Raw genomic sequence first — 21,698 nt, forward strand, 5'->3', positions numbered from 1 at the left:
CCCCAGAACCGGGTACTTGGGGCCCGTCGGAGGCTGCAGCACCAACCCCTGAGTCAGGACCCCCACGGATGAGCTGAGGGCGAGGCCTCGGGCAGCCCCTCCTCAAGGAGAAGGCGGACGCTGCCCGGCTGGCGAGTCACAGCCCTCAGGGACATGGGCCACTCGGCGCTCCTGGGAGGCCATCACGGGCCCTGGCTGCCAGTGACCTGCCCCAGGGAGGACCCAGCCACTTGAGGACCTGTGCGCCCCCACACACCACGTCACACCTTGGCACGTCACCTCACAGAACCCCATCCTGGGAGCCTAAGCTCAGCCCGGGGCTGAGCTGCTGTGTTCAGTGGAGGGTGGCCCCTGGCGGCCAGTGTCCAGGCAGCACCCCATCTTATACGGGAGTCTGCACAGGAAGTGGGGAGCCCACCTGACAATGTTGTGTTCCCCTCCCCCGTCTGCCTGTGGCATTCACTTGACAGCCCGCCTCAGTTTCCCCCCACTGCAAGGCGGAGTCAGGCCCAGCCAGGAGAGCTGGGGGCAGCGTCCACCGCGTGTCAGCAGAGCCCAGACCCCGCCTGCATCTCTCAGGAGCAGCACCCCGACCCAGATGGGCAGAGCCCGGGGAGGCGCCCCACGAGTGCCCTGTCCTGCTGCAGGGCCTGCTGGGACACCCCTGCCGAGTCCAGTTGGGACCCTCCCCAGCCCCGGGTGGGATTCAGAGAAGGGGCCAGTGTCTGAAGACGGGACAAGGGGACATGTGCTCACAGGCTCTGCCTGGCTGCCCCCCAGGAGGGTGTGACCCCCGAACCCCACCCATCACCCACTGGCTGTGGGCAGGAGTCCTAGAGGCTGTACCAAGTGTGGGGGGCAGGGCGGGGACACCTCCTGTCCCACGGTCCTCAGCCCTGTGAAGCTGGAGTCCCAGGGAGGGGGACCTGGCCCTGGCCCTCAGGGTCCTCTCTTTGCCCCCAGCCCTGCGGAGGCTGCGCTCAGCCTGTCCCCCTGTGTCCAGCTCCCCGATGGTCACGTGCCTATGGCCGCACTAGGAGGGGGAGGGGCACCCAGCCGTGTCACCCACGTAGAAACAGGGGTAGAGGGGGGACCACTGGCCCACCCATCCCTCCTTCACGGAGACTGCGGGCTCCCGTCAGCCAAGGGCTCCCTGAAAAGCTTCCCTCCCCCAGTCCCATCCCAAGTGGGAGTGGGCTCCGAGGCGTCACACTGGCGACCCACCTGCTCTACACGGGGACTCGGCTCTGGGTCAGCGGGTAGGGGGTGCACTTCCCCGGGCCTGTGATCGCTTGGAGCTGGGGCTCCGTCCTTGCCGGACCCTGGGAGCTCAGAGACGCCCTGTCCCACAAAAGTGTGGCTGCAGCCCAGCGCCCCTGCCCCGCCCCCTGCGCCTGAGCCCCCGGGGAGCGGGCCCAACGCGCGCGGCGGGAGGCAGCGCCCTGTGGCCCAGGCACCTCGGGGCCCGACAGGAGCGACCGGGAGTCAGGCCAGGGGGAGCCCGGCCGCCACGCGCAGCGGACACGCCACCTGGCACGGGGGGCGGCCCCCGGCAGCCCCGCCCAGACACTGCACAAAGCAAACGCGCCGACGGGCGCCCACCCGGCCCGGGCTCCGTCTCCCCGCCCCCAGGACGGGCCCCGCGCTGTGGGAACGTATGTCTCCGGGAACATACGTGTATGAAATCCACCAGTCGTCAAGGCCGTGTTTGGTTCCGCTTTCTCGAGCCGTGGGGGCAGCCGCCCGCGCCCACCTCGCGCCCACCTGGCCCGGACCCGGAGCCACGGGGGCGCGTCGCGGCGGGGGGCGGTCGAGCCCGGACTTTCGGTTTTTTACGCCCCCCGCGGGCGTCTTTTTGGCTCGGCCCCCGCCCCCCCCAACTCCGTGTTCGCTTTCGGACCCGCCCCGTCCTCACTGGGTGCCCCCGCCCCGCTGCCCGCTTCCCGCCAGCCCCCGCCTCGAGCCTGGCGCGGCGGCCGCGCTCCGTGTCTAACCTCTGGTATTGCATGTTCTGGGCAGGGAAGCGTGGGCGCCGCAGCAGTGCGGGATCGCTAGAGAGCACTGTGGAAGTAAGTAGGGGCCCCGCGCCCCCCGGCTCCTCCTCGCCCGCCCCCGCGCTGCCCGCCCGGCCGCCCGCCCCCCGCCCGCCTGCGCAGCCCGTGCATGCCCGCCCCGGCCGCCCCCCGCTTGTCTGGGCTGGGTCGGGGGGTGTCTGTCTTGAGTTGCTGTTTCCGTTTCTGCTTCTCCCCGCCCCGGGCGCCCCTCCTCCCCGGACCCCCCCACTCCCACCCCTGGCATGGTTAACGCCCCCACCCCCAGCCTCCCGGGGTCCCAGGGGCGTGGCTGAGCGCGGCCTCCCCCGGCCTCCCCGGACCCGGCGCCGCCGCCGCGTGTGCGCGCGCGCGGGGGAGGGGGAGAGCGTGAGCGACTCGAGTGGATTTCATGAGCCCATCCATGCCGCCATCCCCTCCCGTTCTCATCGCCGCTTGCCGAGCTTCCGTCTCCTCCTCCGCCTCCTCCTCCTCTTCCTCCGCCTCCTCCACCTCTGCCTCCTCTTCCTCGTTTGGTTCGCAGCAGGTGGCCGCAGTGTCCGCAGCGCGCGGGCGGCCCCGCCCCCGCCCCGCCCCCGGCCCCGCCCCGGCCCGCCCCTCGGGGGGCCGCCCCACCCCCCCAGCCTAGCCCAGGACCCAGGACAGCGCAGGGGGCACACGCAGCCGACCCGTGCCCGGCCCGCAGGGTGCCCGCTGGTGGGCCGCGGAGAGCGGAGGGGCGCCCCCTCCCCGCCGCACACACAGCCGCCCGGCCACTGAGCACCAGGGTGGGGGGACCCGAGCCGGACGCAGGCCTAGCCCACGCCAGGGGGTCCGTGCGGGGGCCCCCCGAAGAAGAAGGAGGAGTCAGTCGTTCGAGGTCTCTTAATTGTGCTCTCTGTGAATTTCCTTTTTAGGGGTCCATCATTAGCAGTCCTCACACGCGCCGGAGAGCCGCGTCCACCCGCGAGTGTCCGGCCCGCCCACACCCGGCCCCGCCCAACTCCTCCTCCTCCTCCCTCCTGGGCTCCCTATTCGGGAGTAGGAGAGGGAAGCTGCCCCCGCAGGCCCACGCGGCCGCAGCGCCCCCGCCCCCGCACCCCGCCGAGGGCCCGCCCCCCGGCCCAGGGCACGGCCACCACTGCGCCCAGTACTGCCCCCTGCAGAGCCCGCCCCCCTACCACCACCACCACCACTACCACCCGCCCCAGCACGCCCCGCACCCACACCAGTACCACCACGGCCCCCACGCCGGGCACCCCCCCTACGGGGCCTACGCGCACAGCGCCCACGCCGGCCACGGGGGCCACGCGGCCCACCACCACGGGCAGCCCCCCGCCCCGCCGCCCCCCTCCAGCAGCAAGGCCAGGCCCAGTGGCATCAGCACAATCGTGTAGGCAGCCTGGGCGGGGTCCCTGACTCCGCGAGCACCGGCACACCGCGGGGGGGGGGGAGGGGGCCCGTCCCGGGGCCAGACCCAGGGCACACTCGTCTCCAGTGCTCCCCCGAGCTCCCCCGGCCCGAACGGGGCTCACCCCACCCCGCTGGCGCCTGCCGCAACCCCCCCCCCACCCCCGGGCTCGGGCGAGGGAACAATGTTCCCCCCGCACCCTGGCGCCGTCCACTTCCGCCCACGGGCCGGGCCACGGGCCCCCAGCCGGCCGAGGAGTGTGAGCCGGGCCCCGGCAGCCCCCTGCAGCCCGCAGCGCTCTGCCGCCCGGCCGTACACGCATGTGAGAACTCAGACAAAGAAGAAGCGAGACACACAACCAGAAACTTAAAACCAAACGACCCCCCAAATGCGCTGCGTTATTGCTCTTTTATTGACAACGGGCAAAAATAATAATAATAATAATAATAGTGACTAAGTAGACCTGATATGGTTGATGAAAATCCGTAAGTAAACTTTATATAATATAAATATATAAATATATAAATAGAGATTATAAATATGAATATATATATATATATACTGTATAGGAACGGTGGCGTGGGAACCGAGGGCCCGTGCAGCCCCGGTCAGCAATGCAGAGGTGACCAGGCGTTCCTCAGCCCGCCAGAAAGACAGGACCGTAGCCGAATGTGTGGGAGACTAGTCCAGAAAGCCAGCCGCTAGGAACATGCCGGACCTGTCCGTGTTTCTCTACGAGAGCCTCGTCTCGCGGGGGCTGGTACTCCACCACCACTGACTGTGCCAAGTAACGCCATAGCACCCACCCGTCTAAAGAGAACCCGGTAGCGCTTTGTAGAGACCCTTATTTTATTAACAGAATACGCTCCTAAGTACTCAGTATTATAACTGCTCTTTCAGGTAAGCCACTAGATAACAATGCAGTAAAAACAAAAACAAACAAACCAACAAAAAAAAACCTTACAGTAGCAACCCCCGGGGCCGGCCAGGGCCCCAGGACGCGCCAGGACCTGAGCGCCAGGTCCTTAGGCACTTTAACGGCTGTGATAACTGTGAAGCCCCATGCTCCATGTTCCCCCTCTCCGCCCGCCCATCCAGGGCCCGTCCGGGCCCGGCGCAGTCATCCTCATCCCCGCAGGAGGGGCGCCCAGGGCGGTGTGTGTGTCCCCCCTCCCCCCCTCCCCCCATGCTGTGTTTTCCGAGTGGTCGCCGTGGTCATCGTACCTCCATGTCGCCATGTGCGAGCCCACGCCACCCCCATCCCCCCTCCTCCCCGTGTCATCCCCCTCCCCCGCCAGCCCCGGCCGGCCGAGAGCCGGGCTCTCCTGGGTGTGTGTGTGGGGGGAGAAACCCACCCGTGCCCGCCCTCCTGCTGGGCCTCACCCGACGCTCAGCTCTGCTCTTGTCGCTTCCGTGTCGTGCCACCCTTCGCTCCCCCCACCCCCACCCCGGGGCCCGTCGCTGCTCGGGGAGGGGGCCTGCATCACCCACGGGCCCTGCTTTATAGTTTCAGCCTTTCGAGTCACTGCAGCCGCCAGTGCTCTGCTCCTAAGCCAGGACCGAGGACTGCCCCGGGCGCTCGAGGGCCCTTTCAGAAAGGGCGAAGCTCACGCGAGACGGCGGGGCCAGACGGCAGGCGGACCGAGGGGCCCCCTTCCCTCCCCACCCGTCCCCTTGTCGTGTCTTTGAGGTCACCATACCAGCAAGTCTGCAAAACCGAGCACTTTGTTAATCTCCACAGAGAACAAATCCAGCAAATCCTAAGCGTTTTCACCTGTTTGAAACGTGTGGCTCCGGCAAAGCGCCCACAGGCCTGTCGCCCCCCTCGAGGGCGGGTGGGCAGGCGGGCGCCTGCGCAGGAAGGGAGATAGGGAAGAGAATTTAAAAAACTTTAAAAAAAAAAAAGAAAGAAAAGCAGGTCTGGTTCGTGGAGGCCAGGCTGGAGGGAGGCGCCCTGGTTCCGTGGACCCCGGGACGCACACGTCTCCCTCCCCAGCCAGGCAGCGGGGAAGCAGAACTGCACGCTCGCCCCCTCGCACCGGGCTGCCGGCCACACTTCCGTGTTGTACATTTGCAAACCTCTCAGTGTTCCTGTCGACAGATAGTTGAAGTAAAGTGATCACACTCAACCCGTCAGCTCTCCTTCCCTCTGTACCAGCGCTAGGGCGACTGTGAGGTTGTTCCAGAAAAGGCGGGGGCCGTTGGGTACCACGTTTCCCCTTTCTGAGGGGCATCGGGTCACGAGTGAGAGACAAACCCGAAATCTGACGGGGGTGGGGTGGAGGGGTGCTCTGTCCCTGACTGTCCCCTCCAGGACCTGTCACCCGGAGGGCTGGATCCGGTGGGTGAGCGGCTGGGACTGGTTCCATTTCTGCCCTGTGCCCAGCTCGGCCCAGAGCGCCGGGTGGGGCATGATGAGACGGTGCCACCCGGTGTGTCTGGCCTACAAACCAGTCCCGGGAACGTGTCCAGAAAGCACAGTAGGGGGGCTGCCATCGGGACCTCCCATCACCCCCTCCGAACGAGAGACAGGCGGCTGAGCACCCCTGAACACCCACCCCCCCAAGTCCACATCAGCCTCCCTTACTGTCAGGACACTCGGGAGATTTTCCTCAAGTTGCACAATTCCTCCAGTTCTGGAACGATCTCCGTCCAGAGCAGGAGACACTCGGAGGCAGCGGCTGGTAGCATACCCCTCCCCCAACAACCTCCCCCCCCAAAAAAAAAACAACTTTTCTGGGACAACAATAAAATCATGTATTTGTATTTTTTTAAGTTTACGAATGACTTGTACAACAATGTAAAAAAAAAAAATAAAGTTCATCCTAATATGAGGTGCACATTTTACTTTAAAATAAAAAGTGTCTGCAGCAAGCCAGTGTAGACCGATTCTCCCACCACGTACCGCACCGCATGCCGTGGCTGCCTCTTGTTGTTCTTAAAACAAAGCTGAGGCAGCCAACATTTAAACAGAGACCTGGGGCAGCGCCGCCTTCCCTGGAAGCGGCGACTCCCCCAGGCCAGCATGCACCTTCGCAGTCTCCTTGTAAAATACCATCCCCTCCCTGCCTGAGTCATTCCGTAAGTATTTGCCATCCCAACAGCAGTAATTCAGGAAACAGATTGCAAAGTGAATCTGCGGGCCGGGCGGGGTGGGGAGGGGTGGGGGGTGCCGGGGCGAGCAGGAGGGGCCCCGTGACGGTTGTGTCCCAGCGCACCCGCGCGCCCAGCTCCTCCGGGGAGCACCTCGGAGACGTCTGGAACCGTCAGCGCCGTGTCTTGAACACAGACGGTTCAAGGACTTGCGGGGTTCCCTGGCACCCACGGTGTGTGTGACTTTGGGGAGGAAAGGGCCGCTTCTGTCTCGATCCGCGTTCTGTGACTAGTGACCGACTCTTGCTGTGAACCATAGCTGTGATCATGTGGAGAACTCAAATAAAACCTTGCAAACACTCCGAGCCTGCCTCCTTTTCTGAACAGCCCTCTGCAGCGGGCAGAGCCAGCAGCTGCAGCCGACCGGGTGGGCTGGCCCCGGCCTCCACGGACCTCCGCTTTCCTGGGGGACGGCAGGCTGCCTGCATGCAGGGTCTGGCGAGAGGCTGGGTCCATGTCAGGGTAAATGTCCGTGTCAGCACCAGCCAGCTTCCGAGGCATCGGCCGCGGCGGCTGGCCACCTTCAGGGGTCTTGGAAGCTGTCTGTCCTAGAGGTGGGCTTGGTGACAGTGCGTGACACGGCCCACCGTCCCCGTGCATGATGAGAGGTGATCTTGTTGCAGTCAGAGCTGCCAGGTTGGTTTTTTATTTTTCCCATATTGGCTAACACCACATGGAGCAGCGGTGCGGTGAGTCTGTTTGGGGGTTTGTTGTGGGGGCTCACAGCAAGTGCTCAGGGACCGTTCCCGGTAGTCTTTGAGGCCGGGGCCTTGTCTTCTCCGTACAATCTCTCTATCACATCAGTGGGCACAGCCCCCAGCCGCCCTACCCGCCCCGCTGTCCTGAAGATGCTTTGCCGACAGAGGGCGCTGGAGAGACGTCGCCCAGCCCCCGGGACTTGCCATCGCTCTGCCACCAGCTTTGCCCACTTGGCAGGCAGAGAAGCCAGGCCTGGCCCACCTGCATCCTGACGAGAAGTTTTCCGCTGGCCCATCTCGGCCCAGGGTCCACTGTCCACTGCCCTTGAGGTTCTGCAGCCCGGGGGAGCGGGGGGCACTTTCCTACCGCCTCTCGCAGCCCAGGGGTCCCCACAGGCTGCCTCCCCTGGGGGTGAATGCCTTGGGCCGGGACAGGTGGGGTGCTGGGGACCCCAGAGTGCAAGGGAGGGGCTTCCTGAAACAGCTCTCGCCCTGCTGGTTCCTCCGGGCTGTGTCTGTACCTAGGTATTACGAATATCTTTTCTTGGGGCTGGAGCAATAGCACAGCGGGTAGGGCGTTTGCCTTGCATGCGGCCAACCTGGGTTCAAATCCCAGCATCCCATACAGTCCCCTGAGCACCGCCAGGAGTAATTCCTGAGTGAAGAGCCAGGAGTAACCCCTGAGCATCATCGGGTGTGACCCAAAAATCAAAAAAAAGATCTTTTCTTTTCCTTCTTTGTATTTCAACCCCTCTACTAATGAAAAATCCTTTACCTACACCGGGCAACTACAGTTTCTGGACCTGGCGGGTGGACCTGGTCTGTGGGTGGGCACGGTCCATGCTGGGCATGGTCTGTGGGTGGGCACGGCCCGTGGGCCTCCCACAGTGCTCCATGGTGAAGCTAGCGGCAGTGACAGCTGTGACCAAGTATCAGGACGCGAAGGCCCCAGACCCCTGATGCCGCCGCCCCCGTGCCTGCGGAGAGCCAGGGACGGGCCTGGACCCTCGATGTGCAGCCCAGGCTTTGGGGACTCAAGAGCTTTGATGGGCCGCTCTGGGCCTTGAGCCTGACCTGCAGGCCCAGCAATGCAAACCAAGAGCCCCCGGGATGGCCCCCTGGGATCCTGAGCACTGCTGGGGAGGTGGCTCGGAGTTGGAGATTCCCCAATACAGAGGAAGCCTGCAGAGATCTTAGACCTCCCGCCTTCAGCCCCGGGCCCGCCCCTCCACGCACACAGGTGTGCTGTCTAATCCCCAGGGTCCGTGAGGAAGAAACCTTTATCTTCTCCACCTGTTGTTTGACGCCGACTGGTCAAGGTCAGACTCCGTCCACGCTGCTCCAGTCCTCCCAGCTGGGCGCTGAGAGCTGCCCCCGGGGCTCATTGGTGGGGGGAAGGCTGGACCATGCGCTCTGCTGGCAGCAAGAAGGCTCCATCTTCGCACCGCAGGCTTCCTGAGCGTGGCTCGGAGAGCCCCCCCCCAATCACCACCCCCAAATAGGACATCTGTCTGGGAACATCTGCATGTACCAAAGGATACAGAGTTGTGAAGCCCCAAGTTACCGTGAGCTGCCATGGAAGCAGCTCCCCAGCCCTCCCCCCCTTTGCCTGAACTTGTGGCGTCTCCCCTGGGGGGAGGGAGGGCTCCAGGGACCCTCCGGGATCCAGTGCGGATAGCTCCTGGTGACAGGTGCAGAGAGAGTGTGTGGGGCGGCGGGGGGGGGCGGAGGGGAGGCGCCAGGCAGACTGGCCGGCCACTTCCGCTCGCCAGCAGAGGTGCTTGTGGGGGTGCGGCGAGCATGTTCATGCAGATGTTTGTGCCTGGTGTGTGTAATGCCCTGGGTTTGATCACTTGAAGCACAAACAATACATTTTAAAGGGTCTAGGGAGATAGTGCAGTGGGTAGGGCGTTGCCTTGCAGGCAGCTGACCCCGGTTAGATGCCTGGCATCCCATATGGTCCCTGGAGATCTCCCAGGATCCTAAGTCCTGAAAACAGTTTGATGTGGCTCGAAAATAAAATAAATTTTAAAAAGAAAAGGGGGGAAAGCTTTCTGTCCCCATTATCATATATTAGAAACACATTAGAGGGGGGAGGGGAAAATAAAAGAAGCACATTAGAAGCACACGCATAGTTCTTCTCTCCAAGAGTTAAACTTTAGGGACTATAGAGATAATAGAGTGGGAAGGCATTTGCCTTGCATGTGGCTGAAACAGGTTCAATCCCTGGCATCACATATAGTCCCTCGAGCCTGCCGGGGTAATACCTGAGCACAGTGTAGGAGTAAGCCCTGAGTGCTGCTGGGTGTGGCCCCGTAAATCGTAGAATGTGCTAAGAAAGCACCAACTTACCATTGTGAAGAGAAACACATTACAGCTCAGGGCATAAGAGACTTTTCAGCGTATTTGTATTTCTTGCGTTTCATAACCCCACTGAGCACCCTCTACTTAGTGGTTTAAAATATTTTCCTAGGGGGCTGGAGCGATAGCACAGCGGGTAGGGCGTTTGCCTTGCACGCGGCCGACCCGGGTTCGATCCCCGGCATCCCATATGGTCCCCCAAGCACCGCCAGGAGTAATTCCTGAGTGTAAAGCCAGGAGTAACCCCTGAGCATCGCTGGGTTGTGACCCAAAAAAGCAAAAAAAATATATATATATATTTTCCTAGATCCTGTAAGGGAAAAGGCATTAAAGGAAATATTGGCTGGAACGCCAGCCTTTACTCTAGCTCTTAAAATCCACTATCTGGAACCCAAGCTAAGCCATTATTGCCGGCATTATCACTGTCACGGAGCACATTTTGTCATGAGCTATAGTGTATGTTTACAAGTTTTTATTCCCTTGAAAGCCTGTTAGGAGTCAGGGAGCTGCCCATTTTGTGTTCCATTTGCAGAAATCCTTCTTCATTCCCTTCTGACAGACACTAAGAAACATCCTAGGGCCAGAGTGATAGCTCAGCGGGGAGGGCGCTTTCTTTGCACGCAGCCAACCTGGATTTGATCCCCGGCATCCCGTATGGCCCCCCAAGCATGACCAGGAGTGATCCCTGAATGCAGAGCTAGGAATAAGCCCTGGGCACCGCTGGGTATATGGAAAGAGAAAGAGAGAGAGAGAGAGAGAGAGAGAGAGAGAGAGAGAGAGAGAGAGAGAGAGAGAGAGAGAGAGAGAGAGAGAGAGAGAGAGAGAGAGAGAGAGAGAGAGAGAGAGAGAGAGAGAGAGAGAGAGAGAGAGAGAGAGAGAGAGAGAGAGAGAGAGAGAGAGAGAGAGAGAAAGAAAGAAAGAAAGAAAGAAAGAAAGAAAGAAAGAAAGAAAGAAAGAGGGAGGGAGGGGGAAGGGAAGGGAAGGGAAGGGAAAAGGAAAAAGGAACCATCCTGAGAGGCAGTTCAGCAGAGAAGCCGTTTGCCTTGCATGTATCTGACCATCTGACCCAGGTTCAATCCCTGCACCCCATTTGGTCTCTGAGTGATTCCTGAGAGTAGAGTCAGGAGTCAGCCTGGGGACAGCGGAGTATAGACCAAAAGCAAACCAAAAAGAGCCTTCCGGCTAGTAAGCCTTCCTCCATAGATGGTGCCTCAGTGGCTCTCTCCCAGGGACCCCGAGTCCAAACCCAAATTCGGAGCATCCGGCCGCCTGCCCAGACAACGCACTGTTGGGTGACCGTTGTGGGAAACAGCTAAGGTGGGAGTTGGTTTTTGATTTAGGGACCACACCTGGCTGTGTTCAGGGATCACTCCTGGCTCAGTGCTCAGGTGGCACGCCTGGCCATGCTTAGGGGACCATATGGGATCCTGGGGATCGAACCTGGGTCAGCATCATGCAAGGCAAGTGCTCTCCCTCCCTATCACTCTAGCCCCAAGGTAGGAGTTGTTCGTTCAGCCGTGCTGGGCAATTAGAATTAGCCTCTTGCAGTCTCCTGGCCCGGGGTAGTGGCTCTTCCAGGGAGAAAGGAAGAAGCCTATTAATTACAGTGGATTGGAGGGAAAGTATCACTTCATTATCTCTCCTAGAAATACATCTGGAAAATAAAAGTCAAGTAAATGCCATGTTGCTTGAAGTGATTAAGAGGAGTTATTTGCTTGTAAAGGGACCAGGCACAGCAATTAGCGGCACTTTTTGACTTTGTGCCAAATGCCCACAGAACCGGCTTCTCTGGCGCATCCCTGTCTCCAGCAGACAGGCTGGGGGCCCTGTGCTTCGTCTTCTTTTTTTTTTTTTTAATGTAGGAGTTGTGCTTTTTATTAAGTCGTTGATTAAGCTGATTGAATTGAGTGTGTACCCTACATTACTTTTTTTTTAATTGAATCACCGTGAGATCCAGTTACAAAGCTGTCATGTTCGAGCGAGATTCAGCCATACGATGATCGAACACTCATCCCTCCACCAGTGCACATTCTCCACCACCAATGTCCCCAGTATCCTCCCCACCCCACCCCCCACCATCCCAGTCCTCACCCTGCCTCCCTGGCAGGCAATTTCCCCCATACTTTCTACTTTTGGGCATTATGGGTTTTTGGGGGGAGTTGTTTGTTTTTGCTTTTTGGGTCACACCTGGCTGTGCACAGGGGTTACTCCTGGCTCTGCACTCAGGAATTACTCCTGGTGGTGCTCAGAGGACCATATGGGATGCTGGGAATCAAACCCGAGTCAGTGAGGACAAGGCAAATGCCCTACCCGCTGTGCTATCACTCCAGCCCCTGGGCATTATGTTTTGCTTAAAATTTCCCACCACCATTCAAGCCTGCCTGCCAGAACCAGATGCTAGATCATTTATTGTCCATTGCACAGTTTGAATATCTTGGGTGATGTGGCCGCGTGCTTCTGGAATCCTAGATTGTAGATGGTTGGGTTCCAGAGACATCTCCGTAGGGCACTAATCCATTTTGGGATTCAATTGGGCGTCTCTGGACCAGGGCTGTCGGTGCTCTAAGATGGCGCCTGGAGGCACATCATGAAGGTGACAGCCAGGACGACGAGTGAGTGGGGAGCTGGGGAGGGACAGCCGGGTGCCTCTGCTGCCATGCGGCATGGAGATCTAGTCCTGGAACCCGCATCCCTGGGCCTTGCTTGTGGAAGCTCTTGGTCGCCAGGATTCCATCTGGAGTAGGCAGAGAGATTGCACCTGCTCCATCTGGGTGCCCCGGTGAAACTGGCTTGGTATGGGGCCCGGAGAGATCTCCGGCTCTGTGGTGTCTTCTGGGATTCGCTGCTGTGTCTCTGGCTTTTGATCTCTTTCGAGATTTATTTATGGGTCTCTGAAGCAAGGCCAGTAATAGAGTTTACAGGTGGCACTGGAGTTGGTTCGTGGGGGTGACTGCCAGTGCTTCCATGTGTATTGGGAAGTGGGGGGAGGTAGCCCACCCCAACTCCGTGAAAGCCTGGAGATTTCAGTCACAAAACCCGCATCCCTGAATTTTCAGCAGATTATATCTTGGTGAGGTCCATCCTGAGACGGTGGAGTCAGGCCGGGGGTATGGCAACGATTTTGGATTGTGGAAGCAAGCGGCTGCCGGGGACTCTGCCTGGGCAGGCACAGGTCAACCTGCCCTATCCGATCTACCCCAGTCTGTTCAGCCATGCGTGGGTTTGAGACTAACTGTGGCTTTTGGTCTCCTTTGAGATTCATCTATGGTTCTCTGAGATAAGGCCAATACATGAGCTTGTACAGCTGAGCCGAAGGTGGTTTGTGGGTGTGACTCCCATATACCTAACTTTTGGCCATTTAATTTCTTGTTAAACTTGATCCCAAGTTGCTGGGGTCCGGCCAAAGGCACAGCAGTAATTTTGGGCTGTCAGGAAGCCTGAAAACACCATCAGGCTGCTGATGCACTCGCCCCACAGGTACAGGTTGACGTGTTGGCGGCATCATATCCCCGGGCCCTACGCTTCTTGGGTCACTAGCAAATGGACACTCCAGGCAGGTGGAGGGGCTGCTCATTGGTCTGGCCACTCTGCTTCTGGTGACTGTTCCTAGTGGGTTTTATAATTTATTAATTATTTATTATTTAATTTTTTTATTTTTGTGGGGGTCACACCCAGCAGTGCTCAGGGGTTAGGCCTGGTTCTGTACTCAAGAATCACTCCTGGCAGTGCTCGGGGGACCACATGGGATGCCGGAATCAAACCCGGGTTGGCCATATGCAAGGCAAACACCCTCCCTGCTGTACTATCGCCCCAGCCCCCACCTAGTGAGTTTTAATAGGGAGTGAACCTGATCCTCCGTCATTTTGCTGCGCGGACCCCTGAGAGCCTTCTGGAATGAGGGCCTGGTGTGCATGCCCACAGACTCTCATGCCCTGGGTGCTCAGCAGGGGCACTGGGCACTGACGCCCACCACCCCTCCCCCTCTGCTCTGCCCTCCTGTTACTGCAAAGTGGGTTTACTCCTGAGCCTGCGGGCTCTGGAGGGTTGTACAGAAGGTTTGCAGACAAAACTCAGAAGTTTTTCGTGACATTTGAGTAGAGGGGCCCAGCTCCCTCCCCTCTGTCCACGCCGCTCACCCATCTACGACATCACTTGTCTGGTCCAGATGACCTGCTGGGCCTGTCTCTATGCTGTCCACCTCCCTCCAGTGTCCAGTGGCCTGGCCTTGTCCTTGTCCCATTCTCTGTCCAGCGTGTGTGTTTCTGACCGGAAATCTGCAGCTGTGTCCACCTGTGTCCCCTTGCTGAGCTGGCGGTTCTGTCATGTCGTGAGGCCCCTCCTGCGTTGTATCCCAGCAGCTCCCTGACCCTGACCTCTGGCCGCAGCCATGTGCATATGGGGAGACCCGCTGCTGTCCTGCCATCCGTCTGGGCATAGGTGAGGGGACAAGGAGACATCACCTCGCTGGGACTCCCTCTGTCTCCTACTGTCCCACTCAGCCACTCCATCACCTGTCTTGACTGGAGATCTTCCCTGATAGTTATTTGACTTTTATTTTTTGGCTTTTTGGGTCACACCCGGAAATGCACAGAGGTTACTCCTGGCTCTGCACTCAGGAATTACTCCTGGCATTGCTCAGGGGACCATATGGGATGCTGGGACTTGAACCTGAGTTGGCCACATGCAAGGCAAATGCCCTACCTATCGCTATCGCTCCAGCCCCTAGTTATTTGATTTTACTTTATTGTTGTTGTTTTTATTGGGCCACACCCCGCAGTACTCAGGGCTTACTCCTGGCTCTGTGCTCAGGGGTTCGGGGGCCCATATGGGGTGCCAGGGATCAAACCCAGCTTGGCCACGTGCAAACAAGCCCCCTCCCTGCTGTACTCTAAATCCGCCCTTTTGGAGGCATGACCGATTCAATGAACTGGTTTCCGTGGCAGGGGACCCTCTCCTGACTCCCCGATCAGGTCTGCGGCCCGCCAGCTGGGCAGATGAGAAAATATATTGTCACTGGTGTCAAAGAAATGGCCGCTTGGGATGGGCTTTGCTGCTGAGAGGTCAGTACAGGTCACACAGCGGGAGGAGGACCAGGCCAGCTCCAGGATGGCACCTGCCGCCTCAAGAGCAGGATGTGGCACCCCAGAGAGGGGGGGTTTCCTGCTCGTTCCTTGTCCGAGCTGGAGCGGAGGTGTCCACAGTGAATCCTGGTAGCAGGACGGGCCCTGCTGTGTCTCTGTGCAACTGTCTCCAGGAGGCCAAACCTGGCAGTAAGCTTGTGGGCCTCACTGGCTCTCACGCGAACAGGAAAGCCAAGACAGGGGTCCCTGGCCCCTCCCACAGAGCCACTGAGAGTGGGTCCCCAGCACAAAGTGTTTCACACATCCTTGTACCGGATGGCTGGCTCGGGGCTGGGACCCTACCAGGGAAATCCCATGTCATCCTGTTCCTCTCATTTTTTGTTTTGTTTTGTTTTGTTTTGTTCTGTTTTCAGTTTGGGGGCCACACCTTTGTTTTGTTTTGTTCTGTTTTCAGTTTGGTGATGCTCAGGGCTTACTCCTGGTTCTGTGCTCAGGGATCACGCCTGGCCACGCTCAGGAAACCATACGGGATCCTGTGTGGGGTCCCGTTCTGTCCCGCAGGGAGGACCCCTCGTGGGGCTAAGGAGGGGATGTAACCGAATGAACAGACGCAGAGCCAGAAGGAGGAGGAGAGAGAGAGAGTTTATTCACAGCAGTTACAATACTTATACCTCTTGGTGGGAGGGGGCGGTTTGCATGCTTGGACCCCCATAGGAACAATAGTAAAATGCAGATCAGGCATGGGCGTTGGGCAGATCAGGCATGGGCGTTAGTTAGTGAGAGAGGAATGGCGAACTGATAAGATCAGTAAGGTCAGCAGTGGTGACCTTGTTACAGGAATCCCAAGTAAGCCTCCACTTGACTAGAGGATAAGAGCCGGGCTTGTAAAATGGCTCCCTACAATCCTGGAGATCAAACCTGGGTCGGCCACGAGGCAAATGCTCTGCCCACATGTACCATCCACTGGGCTCCCCGAAACCCCTGTTTTTAAGCTTTTCTTCTGGACAACTAGATATGCGAGACTTGAAATCTAGGCTGGGAGGGGTGGGAGAGTTTACCCACAACCCACTTTATCAAGGGCCGGAGCAACAGTATAGCAGGGAGGATGTTTTCCTTGCACGCAGACGACCTGGGTTTGATTCCTGGCATCCCATAGGGTCCCCTGAGCAGAGCCAGGAGTAATTCCTGAGTGCAGAGCGAGGAGTGACCCCTGTGGATCGCCAGGTGTGACCCAAAAAGCCAAAAAAAATCTACTTAATCAAGACCCATGGTGTGTGTTTGTGTGTGTGTGTGAGAGATTGTGTTCTGAGTGTGTTGTCGGGGGTCACAGGGATAGGAAATGGTCTGGCAGGACGGTGGAGCCGGAAGAACAGATTAGGAGTCTTTCTTAGTAAAAGACAGTTAGACAGAGTCCCAAATATTCACGTAGTGCTGGGTTCTTAGTATCAGCGTCACCTTGGGGGAGGAGAGGCATTCATCCAATGGGTGCATCGGAGAGCGAGAGTGAAGGGGTGTGTGTGTGTGTGTGTGTGTGTGTGTGTGTGTGTGTGTGATATTATCTATTTGGTTTTGGTTTCCAGTTTGGGGGCCACACCCAGCAGTGCTCAGGGCTTTCTCCCGGCTCTGTGCTCAGGGATCACTCCTGGTAGTGCTCAGGGGACCCTCAGGGATGCTCACTCCGGGAGTGAACCTGAGCTGGCCACGTGCAAGGCAAGAGTTCTACCCACTGTATGATCTCTTCGGCCCCGATCTATTGTTTGGCCCTGTTCAGAGAGAGGACAGAGAGGACCCCTCCTCCGACCCCCAAGGGAATGAGCAGGAGGGAATCTCCATCTGCCACCAAGCCCGCCCCTGCTTCCAGGAGCCCAGGAGAGCTGGGCCCAGGGCCAAGGACCCGGACCTTGGAGTTGCGCAGAAACTGCAAGTGGACTCTGACAAGGACTCCTCATTTCACAGGACATGCAACTGGCCAGGGGAATCCCTAAAGCTCCCTCGGTACACACTTCTGGGGCTCTGGGACATTGGGTCCCAAGTGTTTTTCTGGGTATTATCGGTGCCAACTATGTACGGAGGCTCTGGGCACCCCAAGGGAAGTGCGCCTTGCTGAGTTCCGGGCCAAACGTGGCTGCCTTAGGCAAGAGCACAAGCTCAAAGTTGCAACCCAGCTTTTGCAATTACTGTTGTTTTATGAAAATAAACAGAAACCTTATTTCAAAGAGCTGGAAGCTAAAAGAGGGCATGAGTGGTGAGTACATGACAAAGGCCAACAGACCTGCCCACCCCTGGCAAGAGGTGTAGCTGCCTGACCCAGAAATCTCCCAGGAGACTGCAGCTCCCAAGAGACTGCGCTTTGTAAATTGCCTTGTCTGTGTAGATCACCCTTTTTTTTTTTTTTTGCATCACACCCGGCGATGCACAGGGGTTACTCCTGGCTCATGCACTCAGGAATTACTCCTGGCGGTGCTTGGGGGACCATATGGGATGCTGGGAATCGAACTCAGGTCGGCCACGTGCAAGGCAAACGCCCTCCCCGCTGTGCTATCGCTCCAGCCCCCCACTTTTTTTTTTGAGGGGGCCGGGAATGGGGCCTGCCTGGCAGTGCTCAGGGCCTATTCCTAGCTCCCTACTCAAGGTCATTCCTGGTGGTGCTGGGGATCAAACCTGGGCCACGTGCAGGACGAGCCTTAAACCCTAGGATCTCTCCAATCCTCCATAAACCCATTTGGTTGATGAAAGAACTGATTCTCTGGGTGCTGGATGCTTTGTTGCCACCATGGCCTGCACTTGCAGAAGCTACTGTTTCCCAGTGCTGCTGCTGGCGGCTGAATGCTGCAACAGGCTGAAGTGATCACAGAGGGAGAGATCAGGCAGGACCGGGAGATAGCATGGGTTTAGGACACACACCTTCCCTCACACAGGACCCACCCAGCTCAATCCCTGGTACTAGTGGCTCTTGGAGCATCACCAGGTACGGCACTTCCTGGGTGACTCCAGGGGTCCCTGGCACAACAAGGCTCAAGAAGCTCCACTGCTACGCCCACAGCTGTGACACCTGTGTAGCTGTAGCAAAATGCTGCTACGCTGGAGGTCTGCAGATGAGAGGTTGAGGTGGGAGCTCCCCGGAGCGGGGCCTCAGGCAGTTCCCCTACAATCTGTGGTCATCACGTGACCTGATGACACCAGAAACTGCTGGAGCACAAGACAACCTTGGTTTTGCCTTAGCTTAACTATCTGTGCCTTTCTTCTGTGCATTTCTTATCTGTGCATTCGTATTGGAACAGTATGAGCGTTTCCTGGTCAGGATGTTGCCAACACCACAGGCCGGCCAGAATTAGATGACTTAATATCTAAAGCCCCCCTTTTCCTTTTGTTCAAGCACCTGTCTCAGAAGCATAGTAGAATGCTGGAGACGCCTCATTGGGTTTTTTCTAAACAAGGTTGAGGATAAAAAGAGTTGTTCTTGGAAATCAAGGCAACAGACGAAATGAAAGTAAAAACAAAGGTGTTGCAGAAATCACAGCATAGTGAGACAAAAACATTTCCAAAAAGAAGAGTTGGCTAAGATTCCCCGCAGGGACACAATATTTTGTGGGAGAGCGATGGCGGGCTTTGCCGCCACGTTGCTCCCCCCTGCAGTAAAAGATTACCTAGATCCACCCCCTTTTTTTTACAGGAACTAACGACAACATTGGGAATAGATGGGTAAACTATGAAGGGAAACGACGGTTGTTTTCAGAGCTCCCATTTATGGCTAGATTAGCTAGATGAAGAAAACCCTGATGTTTATTATTTAAACCTTTTGCAATATATTATAACAAATTTCTGACGGGAGAAAGGGCTTTAAACACTTAATGCTAAACTGACACGGATGTGATCATTGGCGCGAAACAGACATTTCAAAGAACCTTAGCTTTACCCTAGCCTTACAGGAAAACCACAAGAGGTCACAGCAGCGATATGCGGAATTAGCTCATACTGTATTGTACTTCGTTAATAATTTTTCTGCTGAATTATAATCATCAAAGTAGTGTTCTAATGATGTATTGTAATCATCAAAGCAGTGGTCTAATGGTGTAACCTGATGTTGTAACCCCCTGCTTATTGCTATTTCCTTGGAGAAACAATATATAAGCACAGCTTTGCAGAATAAAGTTGCAGCAGTTCACCAGCTTATAGTGTGGCTGTCTGTCATTTCCCCGCCGATTCCTGACTTCTCCTGATTCCTTCGACCCTGGTTCCCCGTGGTCGGTGGTCTCCACTGGGTGGTTTGCGGCACTCCACATCCTCGGGCTCCTTCTGCACGGCCTGGTCGGCTGGTTGGGCCCGAGAATCGCAGGGAGTGACCGGGAAGACCCGCTCCAAAATGAATAAGGCAAGACAAGACAGCAAGCAGACTACAGGAGACCCCTGTGAGGATTATGATTATTATTTTTAATTGAACCACCGTGAGATACAGTCACAAAGATTTCATGTTTTTTATTCATTTATTTATTTTGGTCACACCTGGCGATGCATAGGGGTTACTCCTGGCTACGCACTCAGGTATTACCCCTAGCGGTGCTCAGGGGTCCATATGGGATGCTGGGAATCAAACCCGGGTCGGCTGCGTGCAAGGCAAACGCTCTACCCGCTGTGCTATCGCTCCAGCCTCCCACAAAGATTTCATGTTTGAGTTTCAGTCATACAGTGATTGAACACCCATCCCTCCACCAGTGCACATTTTCAGCCACCAATATCCCCAGTATCCCTACCCCTGTGTGTGTGACCCAAAAAGCAAAAAAACAAGAACCTAAAATATACTGATCTATGGCAAAATGTTCCTTTTTTTTTTTTCCTCTTTCAAAAATTTTGCCTCATAGATAAGCTAAGATGGGCCCTGATAGCCTTGGAGCTGTTTGTGTGTTTTTTTAATTATTTTGCTTTTTGGGTCACACCCAGCGATGCACAGGGGTTAACCCCTGGCTTTGCACTCAGGAATTACTCCTGGATGTTCTAGGGAACCATATGGGATGCTGGAAATCAAACCCGGGTTGGCCAAGTGCAAGGCAAACGCCCTACCCGCTGTGCTATTGCTCCAGCTGAATTTCTCCACCCCTCTCGGAGAGCCCGGCAAGCTACCAAGAGTATCCCACCTGCCCAGCAGAGCCTGGCAAGCTCCCTGTGGCATATTCGAAATGCCAAAGACAATAACAACAAGTCCCACAATGGAGATGTTACTGGTGCCCACTCGAGCAAATCGATGAGCAACGGATGACAGTGAAGGTAAGATAAGATAAGAACTTACTACTGAGGTGGACTGAAGCTGCCAACAAGGAGCAAACGTTTATAGGTCAGTCCCAGAAATGTTGCTTAAGCTGCAGTGGGAAATTTCCCCTGAGGAGCCAGCCGAAATCCAAGCACCCACGCTGAGAGTTGGGAGAACTCAGGTTTATGTCCCTGCTGGGCCCAGCAGAGCACGTACTCCAAAGACTGGGCCCTGAACAAACGGGAGAGATTCTGTCCTACAGAGTAGCTGGTGGGGGATGGGCATTTGCAGGTAGCTGGTGGAAGAATACAGACGCTGAATTTCTTTCTCTTTTCCTCTTTTTGCTTTTTGGATCAAACCCAGTGTTGCTCAGGGGTTACTCCTGGCTCTGCACTCAGGAATTACTCCTGGCAGTGCTCGGGGAACCCTACAGGATGCCGGGGATTGAGACCAGGTGGGCTGCATGCAAGGTAAACACCGTACCTGCTGTACTATCGCTCCGGGCCCCAGAAACAGAAATTCTCAAGCATATCATCTAAAAGCAAAGGAGAGAGCACTGAAACAAAAGGAGCACATCAAAGGGATATTTCCAGGTTACCAAGGTTACAAAGCAAGACGATGACAGTTTTGAGAACATTTTGAGTGTATTCCACATGTACATCATGTAGCAAAGACTCAGGTATCCCCTTGACAGCTCCAGTTCTCTGATATTAGCCTGTTGTGGGCAGGGGCCTTGAGCAAGATAATAGTAGAACTGCAAGCAGCTGACCCAGGTTCAATTCCCAATACCCCATATGGTCCCCCAAAGCCCTAAAATGATCCCTGAGCACAGGAGTAATCCTGAAGCACAGCCAGGTATAGTCCAAAAACACCAACATAAATCTTGGAGGGGCCGAAGTGATAGTACAGTGGGTAGTGGGTAGAGTGTTTGCCTTGCATACAGCCAGCCTAGGTTTGATCCCCGGCATCCCATATCGTTCCCTGAGGAATAATTCCTGAGTAACAGGCTCAGGACTAATCCCTGCCCATTGCGGGATCTGGCCCAATAACAACAATAACAAATATCCTGAAGACTAAGCTAATATCTGTATATAATCATTATTATTTTTTAAAACTATGTGGTCAGGGACATAAGAGGTACAGCACGTGCCTCTCTGGGGCAAGGCCCAAGCTCTAGCCTCAGCTCCACTGGGTACAACCTTTATCTAAAAAGTGAAACAAAGTATGTATCCTACTAAACCCCAGCTACGTGTAACTTTGTAGATCTCTTGCTTTCTACGTGTAACTTTGTAGATCTCTTGCTTTCTTGCCGGGGGTGGGGGGCGGGGGTGCACACCCGGCTTCGCTCGGGGCCAATTCCTGGCTCTGCGCTCAGGGGTCACTCCTGGCGTTGTTCAGGGTGCTAGGGGATGCCTGGGCCCCAGCCCGGGCCACCTCGTGCCCGGCCAACGCCTTACGCGTTGCCCATCTCTCTGGTACCTCCCTATCACGGTGCTTTAATAAAAACAACACTGGGGACGAAATAATCACGTACCCTAAAGCTTCGACACCCCTCCAGCCACATCCAAAGCAGATCCTCACTCCCGACCGCGTCTAGAACCCTCCCCGCCCTTTCCTCGCTTCGAGTCGCGGGTGGGCCGGGCCGTCCGGGCGCCCTTCTCGCGCCGGGCAGGACGCCCGGGTGGAGGGCGCGGGGCGGGGCTGCGCAGGCGCCGTGGC

At 57.1% G+C, this 21,698-nt stretch overlaps 1 protein-coding gene and 1 long non-coding RNA gene across 12 annotated transcripts in view; one reads left to right on the forward strand and one right to left on the reverse strand.

Moving 5' to 3' along the window:
* IQSEC1 (IQ motif and Sec7 domain ArfGEF 1) overlaps positions 1-6,899 on the forward strand; it is a 201,654-nt gene extending 194,755 nt beyond the window's left edge. For 7 of the 11 annotated variants that reach the window (XM_055137200.1, XM_055137201.1, XM_055137203.1 and 4 more), the window contains 2 exons: positions 2,020-2,069; positions 2,948-4,360. In XM_055137200.1, the coding sequence (XP_054993175.1) occupies positions 2,020-2,069; positions 2,948-3,427 (530 nt within the window). In that variant the 3' untranslated portion in view covers positions 3,428-4,360. Of the gene's footprint in view, positions 1-2,019; positions 2,070-2,947; positions 4,361-4,948 lie in introns of those variants that run through there. The other 4 variants (XM_055137208.1, XM_055137211.1, XM_055137207.1 and 1 more) reach the window with 3 other exon arrangements.
* An 8,482-nt stretch (positions 6,900-15,381) lies between these two features.
* LOC129404258 (uncharacterized) lies at positions 15,382-21,653 on the reverse strand. Its single transcript, XR_008629798.1, has 3 exons — positions 21,514-21,653; positions 20,463-20,514; positions 15,382-19,141 (listed from the first exon to the last, which is right to left on the reverse strand). It is a non-coding gene; the product is annotated as an uncharacterized LOC129404258 (long non-coding RNA).
* Positions 21,654-21,698: the final 45 nt, after the last annotated feature.

This window comes from Sorex araneus, chromosome 4 (assembly GCF_027595985.1).
Source record: "Sorex araneus isolate mSorAra2 chromosome 4, mSorAra2.pri, whole genome shotgun sequence".
Lineage (NCBI taxonomy): Eukaryota > Metazoa > Chordata > Mammalia > Eulipotyphla > Soricidae > Sorex > Sorex araneus.